Source organism: Octodon degus, unplaced genomic scaffold (assembly GCF_000260255.1).
Source record: "Octodon degus isolate 3935 unplaced genomic scaffold, OctDeg1.0 scaffold00062, whole genome shotgun sequence".
In the NCBI taxonomy this organism is placed as follows: Eukaryota; Metazoa; Chordata; class Mammalia; order Rodentia; family Octodontidae; genus Octodon; species Octodon degus.
The window spans coordinates 12,368,917-12,387,713 of NW_004524638.1; the positions used below are offsets into that span (position 1 = coordinate 12,368,917).

General features: G+C 46.2%; 1 protein-coding gene across 4 annotated transcripts in view; it reads left to right on the forward strand.

The window, feature by feature from the left end:
• Positions 1-17,577, forward strand: part of Ptpn18 (protein tyrosine phosphatase, non-receptor type 18) — a 30,502-nt gene extending 12,925 nt beyond the window's left edge. The window contains exons 6-15 of one of the 4 annotated variants that reach the window (XM_023718744.1): positions 12,757-12,825; positions 14,195-14,257; positions 14,528-14,676; positions 15,026-15,092; positions 15,169-15,246; positions 15,332-15,421; positions 15,503-15,591; positions 16,195-16,394; positions 16,770-16,844; positions 17,047-17,577. In XM_023718744.1, the coding sequence (XP_023574512.1) occupies positions 12,757-12,825; positions 14,195-14,257; positions 14,528-14,676; positions 15,026-15,092; positions 15,169-15,246; positions 15,332-15,421; positions 15,503-15,591; positions 16,195-16,394; positions 16,770-16,844; positions 17,047-17,114 (948 nt within the window). In that variant the 3' untranslated portion in view covers positions 17,115-17,577. The remainder of the gene's footprint in view (positions 1-12,756; positions 12,826-14,194; positions 14,258-14,527; positions 14,677-15,025; positions 15,093-15,168; positions 15,247-15,331; positions 15,422-15,502; positions 15,592-16,194; positions 16,395-16,769; positions 16,845-17,046) is intronic. The other 3 variants (XM_004634468.2, XM_023718745.1, XM_023718746.1) reach the window with 3 other exon arrangements.
• The last annotated feature ends 1,220 nt before the right edge of the window (positions 17,578-18,797 follow it).

The following is an 18,797-nucleotide window of genomic DNA, read 5'->3' on the forward strand; positions in this document are numbered from 1 at the left end:
TTGCTTTGAATTTACTGAGGCATATGCCTTGGGCTAGCATGTGCTCTATTTGCGAGAACATCCATGTGCAGCTGAGAATATGGTTCTCATGTTGGGTTGGACACTGCAATGGTGCACTAAGTCCATTTGCTCACTGACTTGGTTCCATTTTTTTTTTTTTTTTTCTGATTGTTTTGCTTGTTTGATTTATCTCTTTCTGGAAATAGGGTATTAAAGCCCCCTGGCAAAATTGTGTTATGGCTAATTTGATTTTTCATGTCTGTTAAAATTTGTCTTATATAGTTGGGTGCTCTTACATTGGGTGCACACGTATTTATGATTGTTATCTGATTCTCTCACCGTCTTCCCCTAACAAGTATGTGGTGACCTTCTTTATCTCTTTTAGTGATTCATGACTTGATGGTTATATTGGCTATAAATAGAATAGCTTCCCCTGCTTTTTTCTTTGTTCCTGCCACATAAAGTATGCTTCTCATCCTCTGGCTTTTAGTCTGAGTTTCCACTTAAATGTGTTTCTTCAACACAGCATATTGTTGGATCTTGTTTCCTGATCCATTCTGCCAGTCTGTTTCCTTTAGTGAACTGAAGCCATATATATTAGTATTCATAAGCATTATATATTAGTATTCATAAGCGATTTGTGTTGGCTTATCTTTGTCATGTTATTTTCCTGGTGTTGGTTCCATACTTTCCTCCTCTGTTTAATTGCTTGCTAAGTTTTGTAGTTCCTTTCTATTGTCATTGGAATTGTGGTCATTTTTATCTCTTTCTAAAATATCTTTCAGTACTCTTTGTAGGGTTGTTTTGGTGGTCATGAATTTCTTCTGTTGTTCTTTGTTGTGGAGCTGCCTTATTTTTCTATTGATTTTTTTTTCTCTCTATTGATTTTAAAAGATAGTCTTGTAGGTTACATCAGTCTATGTTGGACTTTGTTTTCAGAACCTCAACTGCTTCACTCCAAGCTCTTTTTTTAAAAAAAATATTTATTTATTTATTTATTTATTTATTTATTTATTTATTGCATGTGTGGGTGTGTGTGGATGTTTTGCTAAGCTTGTACTAAGTAGGTGCTTTAGACCACTGAGCCATCTCACCAGCCGCTCCAAGCTCTTTTTGACTTGATGATTTGTTTGAGAAGTCTGCCATGATTCTGATGTGCTCTCCTTTATAGGTGATCTGTTTCTTTTATCTAACAGCTTTAAATCATCTGTTCTTGTGATTAATTTCTGGGATCTTGATTATTATGTGACTGGGTACAGATTTATTTTGTTTATGACTAACTGGATTTCTAGATGTCTCACTATCTGTCAGATTCTTTTCTATATTTGGGAATTTTCTGCTATTACTTCTGTAAATGGTCTTTTTCTGTCATTTGTTTTGACTTCTTTTTAGTTGACACTTATCAATCTTATATTTTTTTCTTTGCATCATCTTGAAGTTTATTGAATTGTTATTTCCTGGTTCCTTGTAACTTTTAAGAGATCTTTCCTTTTACATTCATTAGCTGCATTGCTATCTGACAGTCTGTCTTCAGTTTTATTCAAGTGGTTTTGTCAGCATTTTTAAATTTTAAATTTCCTGGATATCTGTTTGAATCTGTTTCATGCATTCAAATTCTTTCCTGTACTGTTCATTTAAAGTTTCAATCAGGGCCTGGGGAGATGGCTCAATAGAATAAGTGCTTGCCTGGCAAGTGCAGGGTCCTGAGTTCAGTCCCTGGTACTGCAAGAGAAAGAAAGAAAGAAAGAAAGAAAGAAAGAAAGAAAGAAAGAAAGAAAGATAGATTGATTCAATCATTTTAGCATGCTTCTTTATTTTTTATCTATTTTTTAAAGTTTCAATCAGGGCCCTGGGGAGATGGCTCAGTAGAATAAGTGCTTCCCTGTCAAGTGCAGGGTCCTGAGTTCAGTCCCCAGTACTGCAAAATAAATAAATAAATAAATAAAGTTTCAATCATTTTAGCATGCTTCTTTATTTTTTATCTATATCTTCTTTAGGTATTATAGGGCAATTATTTCATTGTGGTTGTAACTGCTTCTTTTTCCCTGAGAGACTATTTCTGATCTTATTTGTTGTATAGCCTGATGGAGTTAGGTTTTTTTACTTCACTTTGTATTGTTGCAGAAAATTCAGATGTGTGACTTCCAATTTCTTCTATGTTGATATCTCCTGGATTTGGTCTGGGACTGGATTTCTGAGATTGTGTTTTGTGCTTTTGTTTTACCTTTTTATATTTCAAAAAATTTTAAATTTTGTTTTCTGTGGTCATCCTTGTGAGTTTGGGTAACAGGTAAGTATATTAATAATATCAAGGCCTCTCCAGGAATAGTTTGTACTTCAGGGATATCTTGTGTAGGAAATTCTTGGTTTGTATCTCTCCCAAAATCCTATCTTCCCAATTAATAGAGAGTGAGATGTTGGATTCTGTTTGGCATAGTTCCCAGTCTTTTGTTGTGAGCCTGTGTGGTTTTATTACCCCAGAGCTTCCCAATATTGTTACAGAAGGGAGGGTAACTGGTTGCAGCAGATATGACATCCTAGCTACTGTAGTACAATTAGCAATAAACGTAATTTAGAAGCTGATCTTCTGTATAACTATTGATTTTGTACCTTAGACCATAGGATCAAAGCCCAGTGTTATATAATGGAATCAGTCATAGATTAGGAGTTTGTATCCAGAGTATTTCCCTTAGTAGAGTGGATTTACCTTGGCTTCTCTGGACAAGATGGTTGTCGCATCCTGAGTGCTTCCCACACTAGCTTCCAGGAGATGTGGGGGAGGGTTTCTCCCCTCCCAAGCAGCTCACTGGAGCTCCTGAGGCTCACCACGGCTCCCTTGCTGGGGGAGGGTTTCTCCCCTCCCAAGAAACTGACTGAGGCTCACAAGGGTCAGCATGGCTCCATCAGTGGGGGCGAGTTTCTGCCCTCTTGAGCAGCTCTCTAAAGCTCCTGAGCTCCCATGACTCAGCATTGTTCCCCTATGATTATGATTATGATTATGATTATGATTATGATTATGATTATTTTAATGTCATATGCAGCACGGACTCCTAGTGATCCCCCTACTTTCAGCCTAACCAGTGCTGGGATTACAGCATGTACCACTATGCCTGGACTTGGTGGCTGGCCTAGTGCGGAGCCAGTGTGGCATGTGATACTGGGAACCCCATCCCTACACTTGCCTAAGCAGGCACTTAGTTCTCTGAGCTACCTCACCAGCCCACCATTTATTCATTCATTCATTCATTCATTCATTCATTCTTTGATGGTACCAGAGATCGAACTCAGGACCTTGCACTTGCCAGGCAAGCACTTATTCTACTGAGCTATCTCCCACCCTTTATTATTTTTAAGAGATCTTTCCTTTCATGGTTGCTAGCTATGGTCTTGTCTTAAAAGTTTGAAACTCTTTTTCAGTTCTGTTCAAATGGTTTTGCCAGGTCTCAATGCAATTTTTAATTTCCTAGATAGCTCTTTGAATCTCCTTCATGCATACTGTTTTTTTCTTTTTTTCTTTTTTCAGAACCGGGGATTGAATTTAGGCCCTTGCGCTTGCCAGGGAAGTGCTTATTCCACTGAACCATCTCCCCGGCCCCTTATTTTTTTCAATTTTAAAAAAGTCTTTTATTTATTTATTGGTATAGAGTATCGTTGTAGTGTTCCTGCTGCCTCAGCCTCCCCAGCATTCAGATTACAGGTGTGCACCACCACTCCGTTATTTATTTATTTATTTGTTTGTTTGTTTATTTAGTGTGTGTGTCCAGCTCAGCCCACCAGGGGGTGGGGCGGGCTGGCATGTGGTGCTGGGGGATTGAACCGCGGTCCCTGTGCTTTGCTTAGCTTAGCTTGTTCTAAGTAGGTGCTTTAGACCACTGAGCCATCTCACCAGCCCTCCACTCCCAGTTTTGGCAGCTGGCATGGCTTGCCCGAGGTTCCAGGGCCAGCACAGCATGTATTACTGGGGACTGAAACCCAAGTGCTTGTGCTCGTCAGGGAGGCACTTAGAGCACTGAGCTATCTCCCCAGCTAGCCTTTTTGTTTTGGTTTGGTTTGGGTTTTTTGCAGTGTCAGGGATTGAACTCAGCACCTTGCCCTTGCCAGGCGTGCACTTATGCTGCTGAGCTATATGCCCAGCACTACTGCTTTACTGTATTGTACTTTCAAGATTTACATTGTTTTTCTCTACTCCTTTACATTTTATCTGTCTTTTCTAGACAGGTTGAGCACTTCCTTCATTATGATTGTCATTTTTTTAACCTGAGAGATTATTTTTCATATGTTTTCCTCGATAGCCTCATGGATCTGTTTTTCTTTATCCCAGTTGCTGTCATTTCAGAAGTTTCAGGTGTGCGTCTTCCAATTTCCTCTATGCCAGTGTCTCCTGGACTTGTTCTGTGTGGACTAGAGGTCTGAGATTGTGTTTGATTTTTCATTTTGTCATTTTCTATTTCAAAATAAAGTTTTTAATTGTTTTCTGTGCTGCTCCTTGTGAATTTTGGTATTAGACACCTTTATCACTAGTATCACTCCCATAAATGAGGAGTGTGTATACAGTCTTTCTGCGTGGTAGCGTAGTTTTACCCTGTAGTGGGAGGATAGTACATACAAGAAAGAGAACTAGAAAGGAAGTAGAAGCAAGGCGGGAGGACAGAGGAAAACGCAAGGGCTGGAAACTAGAGTAAGGGGTAGAAAAGAAAGAAAGAAGAAATATTCAAGGGTTTCTCTGAACTTGGTCTTTGGATTTATGGGATGGGATAGCTTTCTGAAGACGCAGTTCTCCATAGCTGTTTAGAAAAGACAGAAAAAATAAACAATAATAAGAGAAAGGACAATGAAAAGGCAGAGAGATGGCTGGGAGATAGCTCAGGGGTCCAAGCACGCCGCGCTGGCCGTGGGAACCGTGCACGGCGGCACGTGCGTGCCGTAATGCCAGCACCGACAGGCCGAGAGCGGAGGATCGCTGTAGTGCAAGCCGCAGAGCGGGACCCAGTGCCAAATAAATAAAGGATTTCTTTACAGAATTAAAGGCAGGTAAAAACAAGGATAAAGTAAAATTAAGTTTTATTTATTTTTTTATATTGTATTGAAAAAGAAGTAGCAATAAGATGGTTTCAAAACAGGTTAGTAGTGCACTTATAATAGTTAACACATTGCACACTGTTGTCTTTGTGGTAGCTTCAGAGTAAATGCAGGCACGATAGCTTCTCTAGACACTTAGTTCAAACTTTCTTCTCACTGAACTAAGAGAAAATAGCTGTATAGCTATGCTATTTTTTGTGTGTGTATACATATATATTTTTTAAATTTTTTAACTATAAAATGGTCCTTCATTTATATCCTCCTTTTTTGTTTACTTTTGTCAGACATGGGTATTCCATTGCCATTCATATATTGTAGTTGGGTTTTTTGTGATTTTTTTTTTCCGTACTTTAGGGAAGGGTCTACACTACAGGGTGTTCAGGGTCTCACTACTAGATCAGACTCATAGTGATCCGCCTATCTACAGCCTCCCAAGTGCTGGGATTACAGGCACTCATCACCACGCCCAGTCTGTAAAATTAAATTTTAAAAAAGCCCTCAAGGGGTTCAGCCCCCCCACCTGCTTCATGATGTGTGTCGTTGCGCCACAATGCTGGGTCAACGAACTTGCCACCTGCCAGCTCGTATTTCACACTGTGCAGTCTCGTTCTTCATGCCTGGCCAGTGTGTGTGCCCTGGTCGGTGTTCTCCAGTGGGACTGGTGTTCTCCCAGAACCCTTGGCCCACTGATTACAGAGGAGGGACCAGTGTCTGGGTTCTACTGGTGGGGCTGCTTTCCAAGTCCTGGATTTTTTTTTTTTTTTTTTTTGGTCTGGCTCAGCCCACCCTGAGGGCATGGCTGGCACAGCATGTGGTGCCAAGGATTGGACCATGGTACCCTGCCCCTGCTTATGCTTGCCTGAGGAGGTGCGTAAGACCACTGAGCTATCTCATGGGCCCAAAGTCCTAGATTCTTCCTCCTCTATTTTTATCTGTATCAGTTCTAGAGTCACTAATCCTTTCTTTCATTTTGGTCACCATCTGTGTTATCTAAGAAAATTATTTCTCATTTGATGTTTTTCTAGCGCATCATCACTTGCTTTCTTACTTCTGCTATTACTGTTTCAGAGCGTGCAGGGGGATGGCCTTCAAGTTGCTGCACCTCGGGGCCAGGAGGTAACTCAGTAGAATAAGTGCTTTCCTGGCAAGCACAAGGGCCTGAGTTCTGATCCCTGGTTCCACAAAAAAAACAAACAAACAAACAAAAAAAAAAACCCGCAGTTAAGGGGGCCTGCCCGTTAGCTCAGTTGTTTCAGCGACTGCTCAAGCAAATTGCTGCACCACCTCATTGCCCCCTGGGCTCACCTTTGGTGAACTGGGAGTCTGGAGTTGCATCTTCCTTAATTTTCTCCTCATTATCTGTTTGTTTGTTGGGTTGGTTTTTTTTTTTTTTTTCCAGTTTAATTTCTGGGTTGATGCTTGTAAATTACATATGGTAAGAATTTTGGGCCAGAGGGATAGCTTGGTGGCCTAAGTGCCTTCTTGGCAACATACAAGGTCCCAAGTCCGATCCTCAGTACCCCATGCTGTGCCAGCCCCCAAACCCTGGGTGCTCAGTGCTAGCCCTGGAGCTGGGCATGGTGGCACACGACCGCAATCCCAGCACTAGGGAGGCTGAGACAGGATCACTGTGAGTGATCCTGTCTCAGCAAGAAGACCCTGTATCAAAAATAAAATAAAATAAAAAAGAATTTAGATCCCTTAGGAAGTAACTACTTCTCAGAGATATCTTCTACATGTATCTGGCCTTTGGGTTTTGAGTCTTTCGCAAGATCTTGCTTCTTCAGTTGATGTGGTTGAGGCTTTATTGTCTGTTTGGCCTGGCCTTTGGCTCCTTGGCACTGGCCTGTGGTATGACCCTGGGGCAGTCTTGGTCCTGGCATATAAAGAAAAACAACTGATTAGAACAATTATGACACCTTGGCTACTGGAGTATTATCAGCAATTATAATAGCATCAGACACAGACTAGTTAATGAGAAACTGTGGTAACTATTAATTGCCACCTTAAGCCATATGAACTAGATTTGTGGTTGCATAACGAATCATAAAGTTGTGTACAGTAAATGAACCCTCAATGTTGTGATTTTATCCTCAGGGGAGAAAATGTAAAAGGGGCTAGTAGGAAAAATAGAGAAATAGATGGAGAAGAAGAGCTGAGAAGCAAGCCTGGAGATTAAAGGAAGATTATGCAAACTCTAGGAAATTGTTGAAGAAGACAGGAAGGAAAGAGAGAAGGTGAAAATAAAAACAAGAACAGAAGACCAACACAAAAACCAACTAGAGGGCCGGCAAGGTAGCTCAGTGGACTAAGCACCTGCCTAGGCAAGCGCAGGGACCGGGGTTTGATCTCTGGCACCACATGCTGTGCCAGTCCACCCCTGGGCATGCTGAGCATGGTGGTGCATGCCTGTAATCCCAGCACTGGGGAGGCTGACAATAGGGGGGATCACTATGAGTCAGAGCTGTGTAGTGAAACCTTGCACAAAATTAAAAAAAAAAACAAAACACTAGAAACAGTTTTCCCACTCATATAAAAACAATAGCTTCCAATCAACAAAAAAACATGAAAAAAAAAAAAGGAAAAAAGTGTCCATTCAGGATATGTCTTGGTTGTCACCAGTAGACAGAGTGGTCAAAATGCAGGTCCCAGTTGATTAATCCAGCAAGCCAGGTGCAGATTCCGGGCAGGTGGTGGATAATCCCAGCAGTCCTGCAGCTTTTAGTTCTATTGAAGTTCACGCTGCTCTCTGGCTGGGAGGCTGGAACCCAGTTTGTTCAGGCCCTGCACTTGGTATGCTGCCTGCAGCTTGCACTCAGCTCCTTAACTTCTTGCCACCTCGAACCCTGACGCTGGGAGCGGCTGGCTTCAGGAGCCAGCCGGCTCCAAGCTCAGTGGGCCCCTGTCTGAGCCGGCGTCCTCTCCTGGGGACCCTGACGCTGTGTGAGCCACCATCCCTGCAGGCCTCAGTGTTCGCTGCTCCGTCCACCACTCTGCTTCTCCGCGCAGGCGCCTGGCCTTCACAGTGGTCTCCCTGCTTCTGAGGCTTGAGCACCCCTCCCACGGTGCGCATCGGGGCTCAGGGTGAGTCGCGGCCTGGCCTGCCGTCTTCCTCGGAGACCTCTCTCTCCACTGCCCCGTGCGCTTCAGCTCTCACTTCGGGTCCTGGCTGCGCCCACAGGCTCTGTTCCCCTTCTATTCCTCTGCTGTTTACTCTGCTGTCTTCCTGGAACCTAGCACCGTTTGTTGAAACCACACATTTGCCATTGAATGGCTTTGACACCTTTGTAGAAAATTAGGTGACAGTAAGTACGGAAGTTTTCTTCTGAATTGTCAATTTTACTCCACTGGCGTTTGACTTGGTAGGAGAATTTGGAAGATCTGCCATCTACCTGAACAATACTGTCTTCTGATCCATCAGCATAAGTGCCTTTTGGTTAATCCAGGCCTCCCTAAGCAACGCTTGGTAGTGCTTGGTCTAGGAATGCGTGTGTGCTTATTAAATTTACTTCTATGTACTGTAGATTTTTAATGTTATTGTAAGTTTTGTTTACTACAAACTAGTTGCACTATGCACAGAAAATGGTTTTCCACACTGACCTTGTATCTGCAGCTGTACAGCTTTAATAGTGTGTTGCAATCTTCAGAGTTTTATAGTATGCTTTTTCTTTTATTTTAGGGCGGGGTCTACAGGGTATTCAGGGTGTCACCACTAGATGGGATTCGTAGAGATCTGCCTGTTTACAGCCTCCCTAGAGCTGGGATTACAGGCATGCCCAGTCTCAATTGCCATCTGAGTGTGCCCTGGGGGCAGGGCCGGTACAGCAGGCCCAGGGATCGAACCCCAGGCCCCTGTGCCTGCTTGCAGGTGCTGTAATCCACTGAGCTACTTGGTCAGCCCTCAGAGTTTTCTATATATAAAATCATTTCAACAGTACATCAAAATACTTTTGTTTCTTATTTGCCCAATCTTGCTACCTACCTAGCCTTCCTCTCCCTCTCTACTACACCCACCCCCGCTTTCTACCTCTTCTCCCTGTCCTCTTCTCCTTTTAAATTTTATTTTTCCTTTTCAGTATTTGGTACAGTGTCTCACTATGCAGTTCGGACTTGTAGTGATCTTCCTGTTTTCAGCCTCTCTAGCTCTGGGATTACAGGCATGCACTATAGTCTGCTCAGTGTGCCTGGGGCAGGGCTGGTATGGCATGCAGGACTGGGGTCTACTGAGCTATCTCGCCAGCCCTCCCTGTCCTCTTCTTGCTTGTCTTCTTTTCCTCTGTCTCTTCTGCTTTGCCTCCACCCACCCACCCACCAATTTCTTCCTGCTCGCTTTTTCTAACTATATTAGCTAGAACTTCCACTTCAAGAAAGTAGAAAGGCTGCTTGTCTTGTGCTACTTGCTTTAGCTTCATCATGTGTTATCTGGGGGATTTGTGTAAATGTTGTTTTTATGTTGAGGAATAATCTTCCAATTTCTAGTTCCTTTCATGTTGTTATCATGAAAGGGTGTCTGTTTTTGTAATGTTTTCTTTTCTCACCTATTCAGATGATTGTGATTTTGTTTTGTAGTCTATTAATGCGATGTATGATATTCAACGGTTTATAGAGGTTGAGCCAACTTTGTATTCCTGGTATATCTCCTAATTGGTTCTGCTAACTGGTACTTTGCCGGTATTTTGTTGAGAATATTTGTGTCTGCGTCCATGAGACATTCATTAATAGTTTCCTTTTCTGTGTTATCCTGGCGTGGTTTAGGTATCAGGCTATTACGAGGCCTCATGCAATGTCTATCCTGGATAATGTTCATTTTTCAATTGTGTTTGCAAGAGTATGTGGAGGATTTCTCTTTATCATTCCTTAAGTGTTTGGCAAAATGGAGTAGATCATCTTTTAACTCTAGTAAAATTAAAGAAATATCTTTATCTACCTTTTTGTTCTCTTTCTTATTTTTCACAGTGCAGATTTGCTTCCAGTGAATTTGCTTGACTTTTGTTTAAAAAGGTTTTTGTTTTATTGTTTGGTTGATTGGTTTTAGTACTAGGAATTGAACTCAGGACTGTGCATTTGCCAGGTGGGCGCTTGTGCCACTAAGTTATATCCCCAGTCCTTGTTTTCCCTTTTTATTCCTTTTGTACTTGTAAGACATTATGGTTTTATGACCTGGAGAATTCAGAAATATTCTGCTACTGCTCTTACCTGTTGTGGGTGCCTTGTTCTTCTACGATTTCCATCTTTATAGTTGCTTTTCAGTATTTTGGTTATGATCTGCATCAGTGTAGCTTGCTTTATGTTTGTCTTCTCTTTCTTGCCTAAGTCCGTGGTTTCATCAAATTAGGGAAATTTTTCAGTATTACTTTTTTTCAGTTTTATCTGTTTGGTTCAGGGTCTCACTGCGCAGCTTGGACTCACAGTGATCCTCCTGTTTTCTGCCTCCCCAGCGCTGGGATTATAAGTGTGCACAACCATGCCCGAACTCATTCAATGGCTCAGTGCACCTGGGGGCAGGACCAGCAGGGCATGCAGGAGGGGGACAGAACTCTGGTTTCTGTGCTCACCCAAGAAGGCGCTTTGCATACTGAGCTATCTCGCCAGCCCAGCTATTACTTCTTTACTTATAGCTCTTGTCCTCTCTCTGTTCTTTTCTTAGATATATGTATGTATGAAATTGTGTTGTAGTTCCACATAAAACTGATTGTATGGTTGTTGTTGTTTTTCCCCAGTCTTCTTTTTTTCATTTTGAATACTTTCTATTGCTATACTTTTGCTGCTTTTTCTTCTGGCATCTAATTTGCTTTTAGTAACTTTTTTCAATTCAAATATTTTTTCTCTCTTTTTTTAGGGGTTTCACTGTGGCTTTTTTGTATCTTTCATTCCTTGTCATGTTCATGTTTTCTTTTTCTTCTTTGAATGTATTTGGGGTTTTTTTTGTTTTGTTTTGTTTTTTAAAGTTTTATTTATTTTGTGTGTGTGTGTGTGTGTGTGTGTGTGTGTGGCCAGCTCAGCCCACCAGGGGGCGGGGCTGGCTGGCATGTAGTGCTGGGGGATTGAACTGCGGTCCCTGTGCTTTCCTAAGCTTGTTCTAAGTAGGTGCTTTAGACCACTGAGCCATCTCATCAGCCTATTTGAATGTATTTGTAATACCTACTTTAAGACCTTGCTTCCTTCCTCATCTCGGTCATTTCTGAGCCTTTTTTTCTGGTGATGAGTACATGTTCCTACTTCTTTATATGTATAATAAATGTTTAACAAATGCTTGATATTTAACATTTCACACAGGTTAATGTTGGATTCTGTTGTTGTTGTTGTTATTGCTGTTTTTCTTTTGCTTTCTCTCTGTTTTCTTCTCCCCTCCACCACCACTATTGTGAACTGAACTCAGGACTTTGCACTTGTCAGCAGGCACTGCTGTCCTTTCCAAAAGTGTTCTATGGTCAGGTTTGTAGCTCAGTAATAGAGTAAATGCCTGGGCTCTGGGCTCAATACCCAGTAGTGCATCCTCTGGAAATAAGTTTTACTTGTTTCTTTTTGATATTTAATCATTTTTGGGGGGTTGTTTATTTGTTGTTCATTGTTCCCTTGGTGCTGTGGACAAAAGTCAGGGGCTTTCTGATGAGGCTAATAGCACTCTCTGCCAGTGAAGTATGCCTCCTGCTGCTGGAGTCTGTTTTTAAGCTTTTTAGGGCATGTCTAGAAAGAGTATTAATTTTTTTTTGTACTGGCTCAGGCTGCCTTAAGGGTGGATCTGGTAAGGCATGTAGAGCTGGGGATTGAACTGCGGTCCCTTGCACCTGACTGGGTTTGCCCAAGCAGGAGCTTTAAAGAACTGAGCTAATGCTGCCCAAGTCCCCTAAAATTCAAGAAGGCTTTGCTTTTTTTTTTTTTTTTTTTTTTGCTAGCTCAGGCTGCCTTAAGTGTGGGTCTGGTGCAGCTTGTGGAGCGGGGATCGAACCACAGTACTCTGCACCTGACTGAGTTTGCCAGGGCATGTCTAGAGAAGTCCTTATTCTAGAATTAATTCAGCTCTGCTTCTAATGTTTGATTACTGAAGTAGCTATTAAATGTGCCTCAGAATGAATATGGCCTTGACATTTTAACTGGAGGGAATATAAATTATTTCTGTTCACTTATGAACTCTAGGAAATGTTTATCCTACAGATTCTTAGTTATCATTATGCTTTCTTGAGAGGTTACTCTTTTCGGGCTGTCTGTATGGACTCAGATAATTATTTAGCCAAAGCCTTGAATTTTTTTCTGCTCCTTCACATAGCTTTCCTCCCAGGATTCTGCAGTCCAAATTATAGCTGCTTTGGTCTCCCTCAGCCATCATCTCTGGCTTTTCAATTTAGTGGGGTCACTGGGGTTCTCTGTCTTCCAGCATGGCAAGGCCTGCAGGTCTTTAACACAGGCAGCCTGTGGTGAAAATAGTGGCTCGTGCATTTTGTCCTTGTTTCTTGCAGCTTGGAGTGGATATTGTGGGCTGTGACCCAGAAGGACACAGTCCTCAGTTTGCCTCTGTTGGGGCTCTGTGTGCCGGGTGCGCTTCGGTGTGGCAGGCTCTGGCACACTTACAGCTGCCTTTATCTCCACCAGCAGCAGCACCCAGGTGTTGAAGGGGTTGGAACTGTGAAGCTCCTGCATCTTCCTTACTCACTTCCCTGCCTTTCTTGCCTTTTGCAGAAAAAGTGTGAACGTTACTGGCCCCAGGAAAAAAAGCCACTGCAGATCGGGCCTTTCTGCATCACACTGGTAAGCTGTGGCAGAGATGGTGACAGGGTTCTAACGGGACTTGGGTATTGTGGGAGGTTTCAAGGAAGGCTTGCTAGGTGGAATGTCTTTGGACTGGACCAAGAGGGAGGAGCCCTTGCCCACAGTGGCAAACTCAGAGAGCGTATTGATGTTAACCCGAAAATACTCAGAACTCAGCGTATGCAACGCCTTGGCGTGTCTGTCACCCTGTCTGTTTTTCTAGCGCTTGCAGTGGAACCCATGGCCGCGTTCTCTGTAGGCAAGTGCTGTACCACTGTCCTACATCTCCAGCCCTCAGAATTTGCATTTTGGCTTCATTCACAGTTATCTCTATAATGTTCAAGTATCTATTTGGGTTCCTGAAACCCTTGTCTTCTAAAACAAAAGTTGCATCATGTTTATTGCTTTTATTTATTATTTATGTATTCATTTATTTTTTCTGTATTTTAGGGAAGAGTCTACATGGTGTTCAGGGTCTCACTACTAGATCACCCCTAGTGATCTGCCTCTTTCTTCTCTTACGACTTTTCACATTTCAGAAGAATGTGGGGAAATGTCTCCTGTCCCATGCAGTTAGCACTTAATAAACACAATGAGGGCCTGGGATGTAGCTTCGCGGCATAAGCACCTGCCTGGCAAGTGCAGGAGCCCAAGTGCAATCTCCGGTCCACAAAATGAATAAATAACAAGAGCCAGCCAAATAGCTCAGCGAATTAAAGCACCTGCATGCAGGTGCAGGGGCCGGGGTTCGATCCCCAGGCCTGCTGTGCCGGCCCGCCTCTGGAGCATGCTGAGACGGGGCAATTGGGACTGGGTGTGGTGGTGCAAATCCCAGCTCTTGGAAGGCTGTAAACAGGCAGATCACTTGGAGTCTGATCTAGCAGTAGACCCTGAACACCCTGTAGACTCTTCCCTAAAATACAGAAAAAATAAATGAATAAATACATAAATAATAAAAGTAAAAAACATGATGCAACTTTTGTTTTAGAAGACAAGTTCTCTCTTTTTTCACAGAAAATAGGCTTGTATGGTCTTACATAATGCATTTTTCTTCTCTCAAATGTTTCCTTCCTGAAATTTTTGGAGGCTGTTTGGACTAAATGAGTTTTATGTTTATTTGTATTTTTAAATAGTGTTTTTCTTTCTCTTTTTAATTGTATTCTTTCTTTCTTTAGTGGCCGGCTCTGCCCACCCTAGGGGCAGGGCTGGTGTGGCATATGGTGCCGGGGATCAAACCGCGGTCACTGCATGCTTGCCTAAGCTGAGCTATCTCACCAGCCCCATGCATGCTTTTCTTTCTACTTGTGTGTCTTCTGGCAAATCTGTTCTCTTTCTTGTTCTTCCTCTTCCCACTTGCCCACAACCTCAGACGAAAGAAGCAGCTCTGAACGCAGACGTCATCCTCAGGACGCTGGCAGTCTCATTCCAGAAGGTACTGCGAGGGGCAGGTCAGGGCGCCTTGCAGGGGCGGAGCTCCTCCTTCCTGCTCCGCTCTGTGAAGTGAACGTTTGCAGTAGGGGATGATCTGATGGACTGGGTGCTGTGTGGATGGGCATAAAGCCACGGCCTCGAACAGCCAGGGCAGGTGCTCGACTCTCAACTACGCTCCCAGCCATGTCTAGCAGACTTAAAAGGAAGACGCTTAGCGCCGGGCCTTAGGTGTATCAGGCACTCAGTAAATCCTCCTCTCTTCGGTCCTCTGTCTCAGGAATTCCGTTCTGTGCACCAGCTGCAGTATATGTCCTGGCCAGACCGTGGAGTCCCCAGCAATCCTGACACCGTGCTCACAATGATAGAGGAAGCCCGACGCCTCCACGGACCTAGCCCCCGGCCCCTGTGTGTCCACTGCAGGTTAGGGAATATGCCTCATGAGGCTCTAGGGTGGCAGAAAGCGGGCGGGGAGCAAAGCTCGCCTCCGGTCGTGCCTGATAACCAGTCTTGCCCACCTGAGTAACCTAGTGTGCGAGCTCTTTGGTTTCGCTGCGTGGAACGGCATTTGCTGTTAGCGTTTGTGCTCCCTGCTGGAAATAAGCACACAGTGGGTGCTCGATCAATATGTGATTTTAAAAATGTCTACTTCAAAGTTATAATCTGGGGATTCTGCGAGCGGAGAGGGCGCTCACGCCAGCTCCCAACACTTCCACTTACAAGGGGTCGCGAGCAGGCCCTGACTGAACCTGTTCTGATTCTCACTTGTCAGTGCTGGCTGCGGGCGAACAGGTGTCCTGTGCACCATCGATTACGTGAGGCAGCTGCTCCTGACCCAGGTATGCTCGGGGCCCCTGCGCTGTGCGGTGCCCCCGTGGCCCGTGCCCCGTTCGCACGCTGCTCTCTCTGCCGCAGACCATCCCAGCCAGCTTCAGCCTCTGCGACCTGGTCCTTGAGATGCGGACACAGCGGCCTTCGTTCGTGCAGACAGAGGTTGGGCCTTGGTCTCCTCCCCAGGACACAGCTTCCGCCCTTCCTGCCCGTGTCTTCCCTTCTTGCCGACCTCTCACCCCAACAGGAGCAGTATGGGTTCCTGCACCACACAGTGGCTCAGATGCTCCACTCAGCACTCCAGAGAACCAGCCCCCTGTGCCAGAACCTCAAGGAGGTAGAGGCCACACCCCTGGAGCCCCAGGAGGAGCCCCGGTTCCTTCCTCAGCCCCAGCACCCTCTCCTTTTGTACCCCCAGAACTGCGCTCCACTCTACGATGACGCCCTCTCCCTGCGGACTTCCCCGGCCCTTCCTGCCAGTCCCTGCCCGCCTGGCAGGGTCCTCAGGTACCTGCACACAGCCTTCTCACTTGCCTTTCAGTTTCTCAGACTCCCACTTCTTCAGTGCACCAGATACTGTTGCTCTGTCTGTGAAAGAGCCCTGGGAGCCCTCCCCACAGGACTCTTGGACCCCAAGAATCCCGCTGACTACCCCTAAGGCTAGGCCTGCACCCAGGTCAGCTTGTCCCTTGCTCTGCCGGTCAGGGATGAATTTGGCAACTATTTCTCAGTGCTGTTCACGGTCAGTGCTTCGGACACAGCTGACCTGCCCCTGCTCAGCGACCTACCTCATCCTTGAGGCTAGTGTCCCCTCCTCCCCTACAATGCCACTTCTTCCTTCTTTGATTCACATTTACACAGAAAAGACGACCCATCAATACCAGTATCCTGCCCTACATACCCACCTGCCAGGCTGGCCTGGGCTCGCCCCACTGGCATGCTAGTTGGACACTGAAGCCAGACTGTACAGAGAGGCCTGCTTCTGCCCCAGCCGCCAGCCCCTTCCCTCCTTTCTGACGCGGGGAGAAGGAAGCCGCGGCAGGCCCGAGCCTTGGCCACACCCTCTTCGCTTCCTCTGCCCCAGTTTCACTTCCTCTGCTCCCGCTGCAGGAGCAGCTCGATGCCCGCCACGCAGAGCCTCGCCATGGCTGATACCTACGCCGTGGTGCACAGGCGCGGGACCCCGGCCACCGCCCGGGAGAAGAGCGAGCGCCCCGCGGTGGAGACGCCGCTCTATAGCCAGGTGGCGCCGCGCGCGCAGCAGCCCGGAGCGCACCCGGAGCAGGCGCAGGGGGCGCGGCCCAGCAGCTGTGAGTAGGGTCTGGCAGGCCGCGGGCAGAGCTGGGGGGCGGGTCAGGCCGGGGCTCCCTCATGGGCCCCGAGGGCACCGGCAGCCCCGGGACCCAAGCCCCCTGCATTACCTGGCCACGCTGAACCTGTGCAGGACCTCGTTCACCAGGAAGCATCCCTAGACCAGATACAGGCTGCAAATCTGCGTCCCATCTCCGCCTCTGGGGGTGCCAACATATTTGTTTACCCGGTGGCCCAAAGGTCGTTGTCCCCAACCTGTCACGGCTATGGCCCACACTCCCTCTGGACACCACTCCTCAAGGCTTCCTTCCTTCCTGGGTGGAGTCGGGACCCTCTGGGACTGTTGACCCTCCACTTGTGTCTCTCGCCCACAGGTCCTGCTGACCAAAGCCCTACCGGACCTGATGCTTATGAGGATGTGGCAGATAGAGCTCAGACTGGTGGGCTAGGTAAGTCAGACAGAGCAGGGGCACCGTGCTCTGCACTCTTGAGTGAACCCTAGGAGCTTAACAGGGCAGAAGAGTGGGGTACAGTCTGTCAGAGACCTATGAATGTCCCTGTAGTGAAGTGGGAGGGCCTACAAAGTGGCCACCTCTTTAAGCTTCAGCTTCTGCATGGGACCCCATGCCAGCAACCTTCCTACTCTCCCAGGCTTCAACCTGCGCATCGGAAGGCCAAAGGGACCCCGAAACCCCCCTGCAGAGTGGACCCGGTTGTGAGTGCTACCCCTGTGCCTGCCTCTTGCTCCAAAAGGGTACTTTGCTACCAATCACAGCTTCGCCATCTGAAGAGCTAAGAATGTGGATACTGGACCAAAGCAAGTTTTGTGGGGAGAACGTGAGGGCTTTGCCTCGTTGGTGACTGCGCTTGGGGGGGGGGGGGATACAAAATGCGTGTGTTGAATCTGCAGCCCCCGGCGGATGGTACGTGGACAAAGGGGCTTTGGGAGGTTATTGGATTTAGGTGAGCTTATAAGGGTGGGGCCTGTGGTGGGATTAGTGCCCTTCTAAGAAGGATGTCAGAGCTCAGAAAGCACGCTCCTCTGCAGCCTCTGTCTTTTCTTGCCATGAGAATGTCCATGTAGGAAGCCAGTCAGCGGATCTTACTGGGGCCCGGCACCAACCTCTTGGCCTCTGAGGCACCAGAACTATGAGAAAATAAATTTCTGTGATTTAAACCACACAGTGCGTTGTAGACTATTGTGGCCAAGCAGACAAGGTAGTATTTTTGTCTCTCAGACTATACACTGTTTACAGTGTTTGGTGATATCCAGTGTTGACAACGGTGAGATGAAACACGGGCCTTCTGATTACAAGAGTTGTACTCGCCTTGGTCAGCCGCGCACCAGTGTGCAGCAGCTTCTGGCATGCGTGCATCGCTCGACTCAGTTACAGCTCCAAGAATTTAAACTCTGGATCTATTTGTATATACACACAGCAGTGTCTGCACAAGAATGATCAGGGATCGCCGGGTTACAAGTGGAAAGAAGCATGATTATGCATTAGCAAGAACTAAGCAATAGTCTGTTTTTATGTGGGCTACTCTTTAACCTTTACAAAAGAATATGGTAATGGTGGAATGGAAAAGGTGTATACGAAAGATGTTCAATATGTGATTATTTGAAAAGATTAGGGGCTCGAGGAGATGAGGCTGGTATAAGCATGGGCACTGCCCACGCCCCATGTGTTTAAGGGCAGGCTGTCTCCTCACCATATAATGCGCAGTTCTGCAGGATCTCAGCTCCCTTGCCGACACTCTCCTGACCCACACAGAGACAGATGGACTCTGAGAAAGGCGGGTAAACCTCAAGCCATCTGGTAGACCCACACCCAGCCTAGCCACAGCCAAGCAGACTAACCCTATGCAGAGGGGAGGGAAATATCCCCAGACAGGCAGGGAAACAGCTGGGTCACTAGCATGGACACACAGAGCCAAGCAAGGCCACCGCTGGACCTGCGGACCCCAGCCCCAGCCAGAGAGACCAGCCGACGGATAGCCCGGCGGACCTGTTCCACCCAGAGAGACCACCAAACAGGCTGGCTGCAGAGTGCCGACGCCTGCCAGTGCACAGACACACGGCTTCGTCACTGGACAGAGTCCTAGACAGACATGACCCCTGTGGGCAGGTGCCACCAAGTCCTCCAGGTCAGAGCGTGACTGACCTAGCCCGCCAGCCACCCAACCTGCCAGCTGGACTCCCAGCCAGGTGGCCCTGGGCACACAAACAACCTTGGCCACCTAAACACCCCGCCAGCCTCCCAGCCTCCCACACAGCCAGACAGATGGGTCCCCAAACAGCCAGTCCCCGCCAATATAGAACCTCCGTTTTAACAAGAAATATGACTTCTTTTTTTTTCTTTTCCTTCCTTCCTTCCTTCCTTCCTTCCTTCCTTCCTTCCTTC